At 44.5% G+C, this 17,155-nt stretch overlaps 1 protein-coding gene across 6 annotated transcripts in view; it reads left to right on the forward strand.

Moving 5' to 3' along the window:
- The window catches only part of AGO4 (argonaute RISC component 4), a 421,284-nt gene that overhangs the window by 41,241 nt on the left and 362,888 nt on the right, over window positions 1-17,155 (forward strand). Inside the window, exon 1 of one of the 6 annotated variants that reach the window (XM_069223827.1) lies at window positions 806-911. The exons of the other annotated variants lie outside the window; for them this stretch is intronic. Within the exon in view, the coding sequence (XP_069079928.1) occupies window positions 821-911 (91 nt within the window). The 5' untranslated portion in view covers window positions 806-820. Of the gene's footprint in view, window positions 1-805; window positions 912-17,155 lie in introns of those variants that run through there. 6 annotated transcript variants of the gene reach the window in all.

Genomic DNA, 17,155 nt, shown 5'->3' on the forward strand with positions numbered 1-17,155 from the left:
CTGATGGAGTGCTTGCTTCCTGTGAGTTTGGTCATGAAGGTATGCACGCCTATGCTTGAGTTGTGCAATGGTGCATGCCCCCGCAGTTTGGGTCACAGTAGTGTGCGTGTATCCCCTTAGTTTGGGTGTCATGGTCTTGCGTAAAGCCTCCCCTTGGCTTGTCTCAGCTTGTGACAGCGTCTGGCTGCGTGCACACCCTTTATTGATTCAACTTGATCATATCCGCACGCCGGTTTAAAAAACAAAAAAAAGAAAATATCTCCTTTCACTGCTTCAGTCCTCTAGATTAGCAACTAATGTAAGATTAAAGATAGCAGATATGGTCTAAGTTTAAAATGTATTGTTCATGTTGTAAACAACATGGAACAATTACTCCTCAAACTCCTGAAGATCCTTTGTCCTTCCACCCTCGGACAGTCATCATTAGCCTTATTTATAAATGTAAGGTCTCTGGCAGGGTTGCAGTTATTCTGCGATACCATCATTTGTGAATTGATTGTCAAGTCACTCATGCTCTTCCTTTTTAATATCTGGGGCTGGGGAACAAATTCAGTACCTATTCTTCAACCTTAATTCATGCCACCCAGTATGTCGAATGCTTGACATGAAATACGAACAGTAATATTTACTTGTCTGCATCCTTTTTTGTGTCATCTCTACCTTCACTGGGGTGAGATTGACGACTTCTTCCTCTCTCAAGTAGACTCCTTTTTTAAAAAAAAACGGTTACTTGGCTCAACAATGTACTAACCCCACACACAGGAAGGTTTTGATTTCGGATCTTTCTCCTAACTATTGTAGCCCTTAGATTGACAAGCTCATGGTGGTGGATTCGTCAGACCACCTTCAAATGCCAACACCACGACCGGAGTTCCACACAAGACCGCTAACATGGGTTGGGCACCACAAAGGTAATACATTTCTTGGTAATAGTCTCTACTTCTATCAGGATGGTAAACTGGGCCCATTAAGTTTTCTTTGTACTGTACTTATTGTGGCACTAGTGTTGTGCAAGCACTTTATACATTGCCTCTGGGCTAAGCCTGACTGCTAGTGCCAATCCACCGAAGGGGGTGAGCAGGGGCTCCCCCGCCCTGACTAATGGTGGTCCCTTCCTGGCTGAGGTGCCTACGCTAGCCACCAGGAACCCCATTTCTAACAGCATGCAACCCAGGTTTTTGACATGTAGAGGTGGTCTGTGCAGTTCGTAATGTACACATTGGTCACTTATTTGAAAGCTCTGCTTTTAAAATCTATTTTTTTAAAGCTCTGACTTGACTGTGTAGCCACTGCACCACATTATTGCCAGTCCTGTAAAACGTACATAGTGAGCTTTGGCTGCGCTGCAGGGGTGCATTACTACCCTCATGCTGTTGGCTACTTAGTGTATATTTCCACCGCCCAGGACATGCTTCCTTAGGAAAGTGTTGTGTTTTAATTTTTTTTTTTTTTTAAATATTATATCTGGAATGTACAGTCCATGATCATTCTATTCCATTCAGTCCATGATTCCAAAATATTTCTTTTTTTAATGTTTTTCCCAGCATTAGGCAGGCTTTAATGATGGGAACCACATTTGTGCATTCAACATAATGTTACCTTAGTGTACATACATTTATTAACTGTTCAGTTGCAGACCTGTGTGGAACTAACAAGCATTTGCAACGTCAGTAGATGACGTATTTTTAACCTGTTGGCTTTGCCAGTGCTTTTTGTTAGTGCTGTACAACATCAGCAAAAAAAGAAAAGGCATGGGTTAAGCCGATGTGTGGGGCCTTTTGGACCTAATGGCTTCCCCAGTGGTATTTCATGATAGTTTTTAAAATCCATGGTGCTGTGCGGTATGTCGAAAAAAGGGGGGGGGGGGGGGAGATGGGGCACATTCACAGTAATATGTGACATAATCATGTAATTTTATGCAGCAGGACTAACGATTGTGGTTGCATCGGTGTAACATTAAGGACATCTCAGCATTGTTAGGAAAATGGATTACTCCCTTCTTAAATGTCGATGCTTGTTAAAATGAATATTACGTTCTTTGCATACCTGTGTCTGCGACACATGGAGTTCATTAAAGGGACATCTTGTGCACTGGAGGGGGTTTCCTTGGCAAAAAGTCTATGCATACATTCTTTGATGCATTATTAGGTTACCACGGTCTTTCATAGTTTAATCATTAAACAAAGTTATAGATTGCACACTAGTAAACAAAGGTTAATGCAAGCTGACTGGTCTCCTGGTACGTAAATAAAATGGTTGAATGAAAGATGGTACAGTGGAGTAGCATACAGTGGAATAGCTTTGAATGAAGTAGCGCGTAGACAGGAGTGGCATATAATGGAGTGGCATGAAGGTCTTTACAAAAAAGTAAAATTACTGCTGTGCTGCCTAGGAAGTACAAGGGTCCTCAACTTTTCTTAAATATGCAAACATGTACCTATTACCACTGTTATAAAGTGGTAATAGGTAAGCAAAAATATCAAAACTTATGCTTGACTAAATCTACAGCATAATGCAGAACACAGCCAAAGTGTACTTAAAAATAACATGGCTGCCTTTTACTTTTGTTAAAGCAGTCATCAGTAATTCTCATAATGCCTTGTCGCTCTGTATAATGTGTAATACCACAAACTTTCACTAAGGTACTGCAACAGATGTCACTAAGTTAAAATGCTGTATAACTTAAAAAAATAAATACAAGTTACCCTACTTAGATGTATTACTCAAAAGGATCATCCGCATGTGTAATCCTAAATTTCATGGAATTCCTATTAGCAATTTTCACTCTACATTGAATACAAAGTCTATAGATAATACACCAGTGAAAAAATGTGTTTTGGGACCCCCATTTTACCTTTGTACCCCATTGAAAATCACTGCAAAACTACCCATCTTCTGCCAGTGTAGAACAAGCTATTGGCCTGGAAAGGTTCGTGGCTATTTGTCAAACAGGGGCTAAATTATGAGTGAGCATCAAGAATTCCTACACCTGGGAACCCTAACTAGAACTACAGAGTGGCTACTGCCACTTTGTAAAATATATAGTGATAGCAGCTCTCGCTGATGAGTTTTGATAAATCTGTGTTAAACTTGCTTAACAAAAATAAATAAAAGCTAAGTGCACTCGGGGTTCTACATGGCAAGTTTTGCACAGAGCACATATGATTCTTTGCTCATTGATACAAGAAAAATGGCTGAACAGAGATCATCCCTGTTATGTATATAGAACTTGATTCAATGAAGTGCATTTACTTGGTTTGATATCTGTTCAGTGGCTTAAAAAAATAAAAGTAGTGATTACTTTTTCAGTTTAGCAATGAAGAGGTTACTTTTAGAGATGAATGCACAACTAATAGGTGGGTCAGCTTAATATTCAAATCCCCAGAGTATTGACAAATCCAGTTAAAAAAAATACACTTTTGAGCTAACAAACTCTTGCTGTTGAACACTGCAAGTATGCAAATCTACTACACTAGGGCTGGTTGTTGTTAACATATCTGCTGCGATCATCACTGCCCAACATGGTTCTCTGTTCCCCATGTTGGGGAAAATAGTAAAATGTCAGAAGAGGTGCAGAACGAGCCCACGTGTGCATATTTGTCAGGTTGCAGAGCCCAAAGAGATTTAACAACTCCCCCTCCCCACACCCGCCTCCTGTCCCTCATCCCCACAGGCAATAAAATCATAATCCAAAATCTTGTAAAAATAAATAAAATGCTCAGTGCACTACAGCTGCACTTGGCCAGAGACCACACAATGGGGTTTGGCTACGTGCACCAGTGTGTGAGCCCGGTTGGCACAGAGGTGCAAGACTCTTTGGGCATTTCTCAGCAGTGCATGGCAGAAAGATTTGTGCATTTGTGCAGCGGGTGCTGGCAGCCTGCAGAGGGTTGAGTCTAAGGAACATTTTGATGAGGTATGATTTTAATAAAGAAAAACAAAAAATCACTGGCAGAAAAAATTAAGGTTGATGTAGTGAAGTTATGAATAGCTCAATGTATTTTATGTTTTGTTTGAAAACACCCCAGCAGCTCTTTTTAAAGACAACTGCTAAAGTGCAGCTACAGTTACTAATTAAAGCCAAAGAACCCACTGACGAGAGGAAAGTTATGGTTTGTATAGTTGTAGTGAGTTATGAATTTCACTTCTAGCCTTAACTCGCACACCAAATGCAATGATTAGGGCTCCACAATATTTATACCAATAAATAATACCTAAAAGCGAAATTTTAAACACCTTAGCAAACCAGCCACTGAAGCTACATCTTTCTAGCCATCTTTAAGTGTTAAGTGTAATGAGATCAGCAATCTCATCTGCAAAATTTCCAGGTTGACAAGTCTTACTAGCGCTTCAATTGCAATCATAGTAAGGTTTCTTCATTCTGCTCACCTGCTTTAACACAGGATTCCCTGTGGTGAGAGGCCACAGACAACAGATAGGTGCTGGAACTCCCTTGACCTGAATTTACTTCTAAAGCAAACGTGGAAGCACAGATATTTCTTTAAGTACCCTAGCAATTCCACGAGCAAAGGTTTTCTCTAGTTTGAAAGAGGCATGCATGTTGATGTAACTGCTGAACCAACTGTCCGCGTCAACCCTAAAATCCTCTTAATTGAACATTTGTTACACACCAATGGTTTGTTCCCAGTGTATGTACATTGTTTTGTGTCGGAATGAAATATATATGTATAATGTATCTTGTGTGTAGGCTTCAGGAAGTGTGAAATTTTTTTAAATTTTTTTTTGTAAGTTAGACTTTCATGCTAGAAAGCTTGTCTGTTCTTTGAACAGACTTGTAAGGCTGCATTTCATATAAAGTCCTGTATGGCATCAATGTGAGCTAAAGGGGCATCTGTGCAATATTTTCTTAAAGGAAAAGAAAACTTGCCTTCTTACAAATCTAATATAGTACGAAATGCCTGTGCAATTTGCTTTTAGAGTAACCAACGTTTTTAACATTTCAACTACATAATGGAACTTATTTTTGTTGTCATGTTCTGAATTGGACTTGTGCATAAAGTTTGAGAGGTCTGAGTCCGACATTCAGTAATTTGACATGGTCCCAAATTAAACATGGAGACTCACTCGTCCAGACTGCCATCTTTACTAAGTGTGACTAGTTATCTTTACCAATCGTTGTGTTAAGCACACTAAAGGTCTTTGCCACTAACTCTAATCTTTGACCTCCTGCGGCTGAGTTTTTTTTTTTTTTTTCCCCCCCATTGCAGTGGGCTGAATGAAAAATCTGGTTACCTGTAAGGGCTGGACTTGGAAACATAGGATAGAAAAACAAGCGTTTGCAATGCAATAGGCCGCACAGTTACTTGAGTTGGAGCTCTTTGCGTTGTAAATGCGTAACACATTTTTTTTGGCACATAAATTGGTCAACCCTGCTGCATATTTGGTCCTTTCTGAAACCTAATTGCACTGGTCCTGCATTTAACTAAAGGGCTAGTAGGCCTACTGGCATACCTTTTTCAAAGAAGGCCCTTAAAACACAAACTACTCCCAGGTGCAAAACAAAAGATCTAGCTGTAACAGCTTAAAAATATACAGAATGTTGGGGTTGGTTATTATTTTGGGGTCCCCACAAATCTAGTGTGGGGTCCCAGAGATGATCTGTACAAAGCACGCTGTGGTGAATGTTTGGAAGGTGGTCCCAGAGTCCTAGGACCACCACAGGCTGAGTTATGAGTAAACCTCATGCATAACATTATGGGGTGAGCTTCCACGTGCTGCAGATATTGTAGTATGTTGACTGTAATGCTCAGAACAGCCCCTAGAGGATACCCCAAATAGCATTTGTAAGAAACATAGTCATGTAACCATATAGAGCAGTGATTCCCAACCTGTGGTCCGGGGACCCCTGGGGGTCCGCGACGCCTTCTCAGGGGGTCCACAACAGCATAGGAAATTAAATAATACTAAAAGATTAGGTCTGCAGCTTTCAGTAATGTCTCTGGGGGGTAGGGAGGTCCCTGGATTCGAAATAAGATTCAGTGGGGGTCCCCGGGTTCCAGTAATGATAAAGTGGGGGTCCACAGAAGTCAAAAGGTTGGGAACCACTGATATAGAGGACATAACCACATGAAAACAGAATGGCAAAAAGTAATGCAGTGCAACCCTATTTTTAGCCCCTAGAGGGCTTAGTGCAGTACATATTTTAAGGGCTAGCAGGCATACTACAATGATATTACAAACAAGGCTCTTAAAAAACAAACTACTCTCACCTGTAAAACAAAAATGCCAGTCGTGAAAGGTTAAAAGGACACAATGGTGGAAGGGGTTTTTATCTTGGCCTAATGTGGGGACCCATAGATGACTTGGACAGAGTGTTGTGCTGAAGGTTTTGGTGTTGGTCCCATTGTCCTAGGACCACCACAGGCTGAGTTATGAGCAAAAATGTTATGAAAAATGCTTGCAAAGAATTATGGGACGAGTTTTCCAGAGTGCAGTGAATATTGTAGTTTCGGCACACCCACTGTGCTAGGAGCGCTGCTTTGATTTCTGTTTTTATTTAGGTAAAGCATTTACCAATTAAAAGGTTTTTTTTTTTTTAACGCCATGGAGCAGGAAGGGGAGAGAAGAAAGCAAAATTGAAATGTCTCAGATTAGGTAAGTGAACTGCTTATCGAGTTCACACGGTTCAAGCTCAAAGCGCCATGGAACGCGAAGGGGAGAGACCAAAGAAAAAAGTAGTTTGCCCCCCACCGAAAGGATATCGACAGTTGTGCAGTAATCTTTGTAATATGGTCAGTCTGCAAGGCGTAACAAAAAAGCATCAAGGTGGGACAAACGTAAAGCATTTACCAATGACATCAAGAGATTGTTGAAAGGCAGGCCCAGGAACAAATGAAAGTGATGGGTGTGTTTAAAGCCTATAGAATAGATATCAACAGATCGAAAAGCAGTGCTTGTGTGCTGCTTTGCTCGACCTAAATATACTAGCCTTCCCAATGGGCACATTTAGCTGGAAGGAATGGATGGGACTACAATGTCAGTTGACTCTTCTTGCCTTATGCTCAACAGTCCCTAAAGACTTGTTGATTGCATGTGAGGTGGTTGCCATTTTGATGGGGCAGCAAATAGTTGTTGGGTCTAAACTGTTAGCGAGACTGGATGGAGCAAGTGAAGGTAAGCAGAGTTGCATTTTTTTCCTGTAATGTACTATACGAACGAGTTACTTACCTTCGGTAACGACTTTTCTGGTGGATACATTAGCTACCTGTGGATTCCTCACCTAATGAATACTCCCATGGCGCCAGCATTCGACGGAAATCTTCTTACTAGTCTCTGCACGTCGACGAGGACGTCACTCTTGCCCACGCGACGCCGTCTGACGTCATACAGGCAATAAGAGGTCCTCGCCGACGTGCCGATGACAGTACCAACATTTTTTACGTGCATGAGAATAATAATAACCCAATGTAATGAAAGAGCAAATCAACATCTCTTAATATTGTAAATCACACAACATTGCAATAAAATAGCTGTAGATTTAATATAAGCTTCTTTTTTTTTTTTTAAACAAATATATTTATACATACGAATCATGTATATACACAATATATATAGATTTATATATAAATATACACATATATACAAATATCATATATGCAAAATGTATTGCAACTTTGAAGACCAAAAGGAGCACACTCAAGGATTGCTTGGAGAGACCAAAAAGGCAACGGGGAGGCGGGTGGGACCGTGAGGAATCCACAGGTAGCTAATGTATCCACCAGAAAAGTCGTTACCGAAGGTAAGTAACTCGTTCTTCTGATGGATACAACTACCTGTGGATTCCTCACCTAATGAATAGAGTCCCAAAGCAGTACCACGCCCGGCGGTGGGTGCCTAAATGGTCAAACCAAGAAATCCTGCAGCACTGACCGTGCAAAATGACCGTCCCTTCTGACCTCAGAGTCCAAACAGTAATGTTTCACAAAAGTGTGAAGGGACGACCAAGTTGCGGCCTTGCAGATGTCGACCACAGGAACACCCCTGGCCAAGGCCGAAGAGGCCGACTTAGCTCTGGTGGAATGAGCTCTAATGCCCTCAGGCGGATCCTTCTTTGCCAAAGAGTAACAGATTTTAATGCAAAGAACAACCCACCTGGAGAGTGTTCTCTTGTGGACTGCCTTTCCTCTCCTCTTGCCCACGTATCCGACAAACAGCTGATCCTCCAGCCTGATATCCTTCATTCTGTCGATATAGAAGCTCAACGCCCTTTTTGGGTCCAGGCGATGTAGTCTTTCTTCCTCCTTTGAAGGATGAGGCGGAGGATAAAACATGGACAAAGTGATTGTCTGAGCCAAATGGAAGGGTGAAACAACCTTCGGAAGGAAAGCAGCCTTGGTACTCAACACCACCTTATCCCCATAAAACGTTATATAAGGGGGTTTAACCGATAAGGCCTGCAACTCACTCACTCTCCTTGCAGATGTTATAGCTACCAGGAATACTGTTTTAATAACCAAATACCTTAGAGGGCAAGAATGCATAGGCTCAAAAGGGGACCCCATAAGGAAAGACAGGACCAAGGACAAATCCCATTGAGGCATAACGAATGGTTTTGGAGGATATTGATTCAGAAGACCTTTCAAGAACCTGAGAACAATAGGGGATTTAAATAACGACGGTTGGTCTGGAAGACAAATGAAGGCTGACAAGGCCGACAAATAACCCTTAATGGTAGCCACTGCACAACCTTTCTGCGCTAGAGACAGTGCAAAAGACAAAACATGTGACAGATGAGCATGTAAGGGATCAATCTGTCTCTCTCCACACCACATAACAAATTTAGACCACCTATTAGCGTAGATAGATTTAGTGGAGTGTCGCCTGGCCGCTAAGATAACATCCACTACATCAGGCGGGAGAGAGAAGGAACTCAGGTTGCCCCGTTCAATCTCCAAGCATGTAGGTGCAGACTCTGGAGGTTGGGGTGTAGAACCTGCCCCTGTGACTGCGAGAGGAGGTCTGCCCTGAAAGGGAGACGGAGCGGAGGGCACAGTGAGAGTTGGAGAAGGTCGGAGTACCATACCCTCCTTGGCCAATCCGGAGCTATTAAGATGACTTGGGCCCGGTCTTGGCGAATTTTCCTCAATACTCGAGGAATCAAGGGTATGGGGGGAAACGCGTAAAGCAACTGGTCGCACCAGGTTATCTGAAACGCGTCCCCCAACGCTCCCTGCATCGGATACTGAAGGCTGCAGAATAACAGGCAATGCGCGTTCTCCCGAGTGGCAAACAGATCTATCCGAGGAAACCCCCACATCTGGAAGATTAAACAGACTTGATCTGGATGGAGACGCCACTCGTGGTCTGCCGAGAAATGGCGACTGAGACTGTCCGCACGTACATTCAAGACCCCGGCCAGATGATTTGCCACCAAGCAAATCTGATGGTCCTTTGCCCAGGACCATAGCCGAAGAGCTTCTCTGCAGAGAAGGTACGACCCTACTCCTCCCTGTTTGTTTATGTACCACATCGTGGTAGTATTGTCCGTCAGGACCTGTACCGACTGACCACGAAGGGATGGGAGGAAGGCCTTGAGAGCCAGACGTACAGCCCGTAACTCCAACAGATTGATATGAAACACCTGTTCCTCTGGAGACCAAAGCCCTTTGATCTCCAGATCCCCCAGATGAGCTCCCCATCCTAGGGTGGAAGCATCCGTTATTACCGTGGCCACTGGTGGCGACTGCGCGAACGGCTTTCCCTGTGAAAGATTGTTGCCCGCAATCCACCACTTCAATTCCACAGCAGCATCTCTGGAGATCTTGACAGTGCCTTCTAAATCTCCCTTGTGTTGAGACCACTGCCTTCGGAGGCACCACTGAAGAGCCCTCATGTGCCAGCGAGCATGCGTGACCAACAGAATGCAGGAGGCGAACAGACCGAGCAGACGAAGGACCTTGAGGACTGGAACTACCGCTCCATTTCGAAACATTGGAACCAATTCCTGAATATCTTGAATCCGCTGAGGCGGAGGAAAGGCTCGACTCAATGTTGTATCCAGTACTGCCCCTATGAACAGGAGGCGCTGAGAGGGCTCCAGGTGAGATTTGGGCACGTTCACCGAAAAGACCAGGTCAAACAACAACTGGGTTGTTGACTGCAGATGATGCAACACAAGCTCCGGGGACTTGGCTTTGATCAACCAGTCGTCCAAGTAAGGGAATACTGCTATCCCCTTCCTTCTGAGCTCCGCCGCAACCACTGACATCACCTTTGTGAAGACTCGAGGTGCTGAAGTAAGACCAAACGGGAGGACCGCAAACTGATAGTGCTGCGACCCTACCACAAACCGGAGATACTTCCTGTGCGACTTGAGTATCGGGATATGAAAGTAAGCATCCTGCAAGTCGACAGACACCATCCAATCTTCCTTGTTCAACGCCAAAAGCACCTGTGCTAGGGTCAGCATCTTGAACTTTTCCTGTTTGAGGAACCAATTCAAGATCCTCAGATCCAGGATTGGTCTCAACTGACCATCCTTTTTGGGAATCAGGAAGTATCTTGAGTAACAACCTCGACCCTTTTCCTGCTCTGGGACCAACTCTACCGCGCCCTTTGAAAGGAGGACTTGAACCTCCTGTTCTAGCAACAGGAGGTGTTCTTCTGAACAATAAGATGGGCGGGGCGGGATGAGGGGCGGGAACTCCCGAAAAGGAAGGGCGTAGCCTTTTCCCACAATGCCGAGAACCCAAGTGTCCGTTGTGATAGACTTCCACTTGTGGAGAAAATGCTGTAATCTTCCCCCTACAGGAGAGGAGTGAGTGGGAAACGGTGGAAGCCTAAGGCTGCTTCCCCTGCTGCACCCCTCCAGAGGAAGAGGCAGAGTGCTGTTGAGAGGCTCCTCTGGTACGGACCCCACCCCTCCCCCTCCCTCTAAATGACCTATAGGGGAGGGAAGAGGCGGGTTGCTGGAACCTCCCGCGAAAGGAAGAGGAATAAGAGCCACGCCCAAATCCCCGAAACCTCCTGAAAAATCTAGAAGAGGAAGAAGGAGCTAGCAGTCCTAACGATTTGGCTGTGGCTCTGCTCTCCTTAAATCGTTCCAAGGCCGAATCTGCCTTGGCTCCAAACAGTCTGTCCCCATCAAACGGGAGGTCCAGCAGGGTCGACTGCACATCCGCAGAGAACCCTGAGTTTCGGAGCCAGGCCTGTCTTCTTGCCACCACAGCCGTGCCCATTGCCCTGGCCACCGAGTCGGTTGTGTCCAGCCCAGACTGGATAATCTGGGTCGCGGCAGCCTGGGCGTCCGAGACCACATCCAAGAGACCCTGGGGGAGCTCCGTAAATGAAGACGAAATATCATCCATTAGAGCATGGATGTACCTCCCCAGAATGCACGTTGCGTTGGTGGCCTTCAACGCCAAACTGCATGACGAAAATATTTTCTTGGACTGCGCATCCAGTTTCTTGGAGTCTGTCTCCAGGCACCGTCGGGAAGGAACCAGGCGCTGACTTTGAGGAACAGGAGGCTTGCACCACCAAGCTCTCCGGCGTAGGGTGTCTAGAGAGAAAGCCAGGGTCAGATGGTGCAGCTCGATACCTCCTGGCCACAGCCCTATGAACGGCCGAGGAAGACACCGGCTTCTTCCACACCTCCAACACCGGATCCAGCAAAGCCTCATTAAATGGCAAGAGAGGCTCAGCTGCAGCAGAGGCCGGATGCAATACCTCTGTCAGCAAATTCTGCTTCGCCTCTGCCACCGGCAAAGGCAGGTCCAAAAAGCTCGCTGCCTTCCTCACCACAGCATGAAAGGAAGCAGCCTCCTCCGTATATTCCCCTGGAGATGAAAGGTCCCACTCAGGGGAAGTGTCCAGCCCACTGGCTGTATCCAGACCATGCAGTCCGTCTCCAGAGTCCTCAATCTCTCCCTCCTCTAGGACTCGCTGGTACTCCTGCTCTTCTAAAAGACGAAGAGCACGCCTCCTCGAATGAAGTCTCTCCTCGATACGCGGAGTCGACATGGCCTCCGCCGACATCGAAGAACGGCGCCGATCGCCAGAAGCATCTGACGCCGCGTCCGGCGCCACAGGCAGCTTCGGCGCCGAGGCAGGAGCCGGAGGACGAGGTCTTGGAGCCGATGGACCAACCGGAGTCACAGGGCAAAATCCTGACTTCGACGGAAGGGCAACCTCCGGGGCCGAAACATCCGAAGCCACCGGAGCGGCCACCGACGCCGGCACCGGCGCCGAGCCCACATTCCCGAAAGGGAGAAAGGGCATAAAGGGTGCCGGCCGAAGAGGCGCAGGATCACCCAACGAAAAGGCCAAGGGCCCCGAATGACCAGCCAGAGCAGCTCCTGGAGCCATCTGCTGAAAGATGGTATACATCGCATTAAGAAACGCGGTACTATCGGCTCCAGGAGTGGGAAAAGCCGGATACTGGGGTGCCTGGATCGAGGGCGACCCCGACGCCGGCCTCGACGTCTGCGACGCCGGAGAAAACACAAGAGGCTGCACCACCTCAATCACCGACGCCTGACCAGGCGAAGTCGGTGACGCCGGAGAGGGCAACGGCGTTGAAGGATGTGGCGTGACCGTGGGGCTGACCTCCCAAGTCTTCCGACGCCGAGCCGAAGGTGACCTCGAACGAGACTCCTTGCTGGAATGACGACGTGAGTCTCTACGGCGCCGGGAGTCTCGATGACGCCGGTGAGACCTTGGCGAAGAAGACTTCTTATGATGTTTCTCCTTCTTCTTTGACTTTGCCATGAATAACTTGGCCTCACGCTCTTTGAGGGCCTTCGGATTCATGTGTTGACATGAATCGCAAGTCGAGACGTCGTGGTCGGAGCTCAAACACCATAGACAGTCGGAGTGAGGATCTGTAACTGACATCTTGCCCCCACACTCTCGACAGGGCTTGAAACCCGACTTCATCTGAGACATTATTACCGCAGAGAAGACTATGCAGCAGACAATACACTGTAACCACGAAGGTAACAGTAGCTCCCTCGAAGATAACCGTTTCGAATGCACGGAAAAAAGGGAACTGTCATCGGCACGTCGGCGAGGACCTCTTATTGCCTGTATGACGTCAGACGGCGTCGCGTGGGCAAGAGTGACGTCCTCGTCGACGTGCAGAGACTAGTAAGAAGATTTCCGTCGAATGCTGGCGCCATGGGAGTATTCATTAGGTGAGGAATCCACAGGTAGTTGTATCCATCAGAACCCCCAATTACATCTGTCCTCCTAAATTGCATCTAGCACTTCAGATTGATTGAGAAGAACTTGACACTTTTTGTAAGTTTAATTTGAAGATTTTCCAGAGTCTAAAATATCTGTAATGAAATACATATTTTTTTGGTTTACATGGACCTATTATGAGTCCTGTGGCATCAGCGAGGCAGGCATTTTTTTGATGCTATGCATGCATTGTGAGTTGCACCCCATATTCCTACCTTTAGGGTTTTAAATAACTCACTTTTAAATGGGTTGTAAGCTTCGCGGTTTTAACAGCTGTCTGGCTGTTAGATTGCATGCATGCCTCTAGATTAGATAATCTGAAATTTGTGGGTAGATGTGTGCCTTTCACTGTGTGGATCTTTATTTAGCTGTTACCACCCCTTATGAGGAGCTAAAATCCTTAGCCAATGAGTAGCACACTGTTGTATGGGACACAGTATTATTGTCATCTGAAGATAATTATAAGGTTATGCATTCTTTTTATGCAGTCTGTCGCAGTTTTATCATGTATTTGCGTAATTTAATACATACAATTAACAAGAAAGCCTGCTACCTATCTCCTGATAGATCCTTTGATTTTGTTGAAGGGTATTCCTAATTCGTTTTAGAAGAAAATTCACTCACTAACATCTGTTAATGGTATGCTTCATCATAGGTTTCCCACCTAAGACGCCTAGTGCATCTGGGTGTGCTCCAGCACTTGATTTATAGCAGAGCTGGTTGTTCATCAGTGATCGGAATTGTTAGTTACCTCTAGGTATCCCTGCCAGAAAGGGTAATATTTAATAATGGGATCGTTGGGTAAGGTTAAACGGTTCACAGGTTGGATGTAAAGCAAGAGTCTTCTGCTCTTATCTTGGTCTACATTTTTCATTTGTATGACTAGGTGTCACTCCGAGTCAAATGGCTTTCTTCATGACCTATTGATCCCTTTTATCATGTGTTTATCATACACTAGTGTACACATGCGTACTAATAATGGTGAGATTGTGGCGTAACCTATGGTCTGTTACGCTCTCTACACAATTGTGCCCTGTGGATTAATCTGTAATGATCAAGGCAAACATACTACGTGAAGAATATTCATTGGTAGCCATGTTTGTGAAGTGTATAAATGTTTTGGTAACAACCACACTCCATTCATGCAGTCTACATTAAATTGCTTCAAAGACGAAAATTGGTTCAAGGTCCCATTTGTGCTTAATACTAACAACCAGCACTGTAATGCATGCATTTCATGCAACAAAACTAAATAATAGAACCACTCGTTCTAATTTAAATGATATTGTCAATTGCATCACAGAGACTTATAGGAGGGCAGACCCTGTAGTCACCCACTGAGGAAGATGTGAACAAGATACTCTCTGATCCACCCTTGACAGATCTTCAATGTGGCACAATCCATACATAACTTGAACAAAGGATCTGGAAACGCTCACTGAACAGAAACTAAATCAGATTAGGACAGTACTCCATGGGGTCACAATAAGAATATTTGAGCTCCAAGCACTATTTGTTACTAATGGCCCCAGAATCTTTCTGGAAGATCCTTGTTTTAGGAAGGATTGGGCATAGATCGAGTGGCACTGGACCAGAGACTGGCTCATGCTAATAATTAAAATGGCAAAATGCTTAAACCATTCTAGTGGAGATCCAGATTACAGACAACCAGTTAAAAGCTAAAATCGCATGATTTAAACAAGGTTGAGAAATAAACAAGGAGATGACAATACAAAGATTTTCTGACACTCGAAGATCCTAAAGTTCTTTTTAAAAATTCAGTCCCTCGTTTGTTTCCACCTCCCATAAATTACATACATACATGCAATAGTAGTTTTTATGTCTCTACTAATGTTAACTTTGATTATAGTTTCCGCCTAAGTATACATCTGTACAATGTGTAATAATTGTAAATTGACTGTGGTTCGGGCTCCTCATCTTGAAATAATCTAACAAAGCAGTCTAGGGAAACATCCACTGATGGTGAAACACTGTACCACATGGGCTATTTGTCTGCATTTTGACTGGCAAATGATCCAATAACGTGCTGGCCAGGTGCATGAACTCCCCTTTTACCACATTTAGCAATGAAGTTAGATCTTGCTATGATACATAACCCTACGGGTCTGCTCTAGTCACCCTGTAGTAAGCTTATTGGGATTGCAGATCCAGTTGTACTTACTAGGCCCCAGGCAGGTTGAGATAAAGCACTGCATTTTACATTCCTTATTTTCCATTTGCTGAGCACCCTTTACATCTACTAACACTGGAATTGTACACTTTACTTCCACCAACTTTGGAATTGAGAGCAGAAGCGTAGCTGAAGCGATTAGATTTGGGTGTTGTGAGCAACATTTTTCTAAATGTTTAGGCTTTGCAGTCAAAGGCAAAGCTGATTGCACACCTCTAGATGTTTATTTCTTTCCTAGCGCCACAGTTCAGGGTGCATGTATGATTATTCCTGAGGCACCTCTGCACACTTCCCTGTTTACTCATCTTCTATCTAGATCCAGTTGGTGACAATGAATTACCGGTCTATACAAACTTACCCAATTAGACGCTTGCCACACATGATCAGCGGGCAACAGTTAGATGGGAGGCAGATCCCTGATGCCCTCTGGACATATTGCACTCCAACTGGGGAAGTGTCTTCTAATGGACAAATGAGGCTACTACTATAAATACATCAATTTGGCTAACCATACTCCCAAAATCCTTTAACTTAGGCTTCGGGAAGGATGCAACCTGTCTCTTTTGTCACTAGAAAGCCAGATTACTTTCACCTGGCATAGACCTACCCAAGAGTGATGGAATACTGGAGAGATGTATTTCAAATGCTTGGGTAAATTATTGGAATTGTGCTTAATCCTTCAACATTCGTAACTTTGCTAGGATATGTGCCTGATGCAGCATGGAAATAAGCTGTGGTGTCGTTGCTACTGACAGATGTGTGGTGATAAAATCTGGTCATTACCCTAAGCCTGTAACTTAGAATGGATGCTGGAACTTGTATACTCTGACATAAGACCTGTTTGCACAGCTCTTGTGCTCTTTCAGGGCCTAAGATATGTATGGGTCCTATTGGAATGCTTTATACAGGGTCATAAGGCAGTTCTTATCCACCATTGTTTCCACCCTTCCCCCCCCCACCCCCCCAACCCCCAAAAAATAAAGTTGTCTCCAAGAAGAATCTATCGATCTAATTGAGATCGTGATAAACGCACATTATAATTTTCCCACCTGACTGCATTGCAATTTTATTTTTCTCATTGTCCTGGAGGAAATAAACAACAGTGTTATGAAATAGTATAATTTATAAAATGCTCACATAAGCAATAGTGTATAAATAAAAAGAAAAAAAAGTTCCTGCCCTTCTTGGGTGTTACTGATGTAGGTCTATGGTCTTTAGATAGGAAAAAGTCACATTTTCACCATCCTCCTAAATTCAAGGTGGTTGTTAGTAGTTCATTTTGTCACCAGGGTTGGTTTCTGTAGTGTTGTGGCTTAGACTGATAAAGAAGTACTTACCCCAGATGGTATTTTCATAGGGTATTAGTTGTGGTGCTGGCCTAGTTTGTGGTAATTTTGGAGTGTATGTCCTGAGCTTTAGTTAAAACTGGGTCCATTGCCATGTATGGCCTTATGTGGAATAGACCGAATGTTGAAATTTTATTGTTCTGGTGACTGGGAGCAAGTGAAGATCCTTTAAGGTGGTGGAGATGTGGTCATGTCGTTTAAGGTGCAGCAGTTGTCTAGCCAGAGCATTTTGACGTGTGTTTTGTAGCTGAAGTAGTGACTCCAGGATATAGTCCTGTACGTAAAAGTTGAGGGATAAAGCTGCCTTTATCTTCTACGTGACTCGGATGCTGTAACCTACACCGTGGTGTATGCGTTTTGTTTAAGGCTTGGTTAATTTGAGAGTTCATTGTGAAGGTTCAGTTCGTGTTCCATG

Source organism: Pleurodeles waltl, chromosome 3_1, assembly GCF_031143425.1.
Source record: "Pleurodeles waltl isolate 20211129_DDA chromosome 3_1, aPleWal1.hap1.20221129, whole genome shotgun sequence".
NCBI classification, from domain to species: domain Eukaryota; kingdom Metazoa; phylum Chordata; class Amphibia; order Caudata; family Salamandridae; genus Pleurodeles; species Pleurodeles waltl.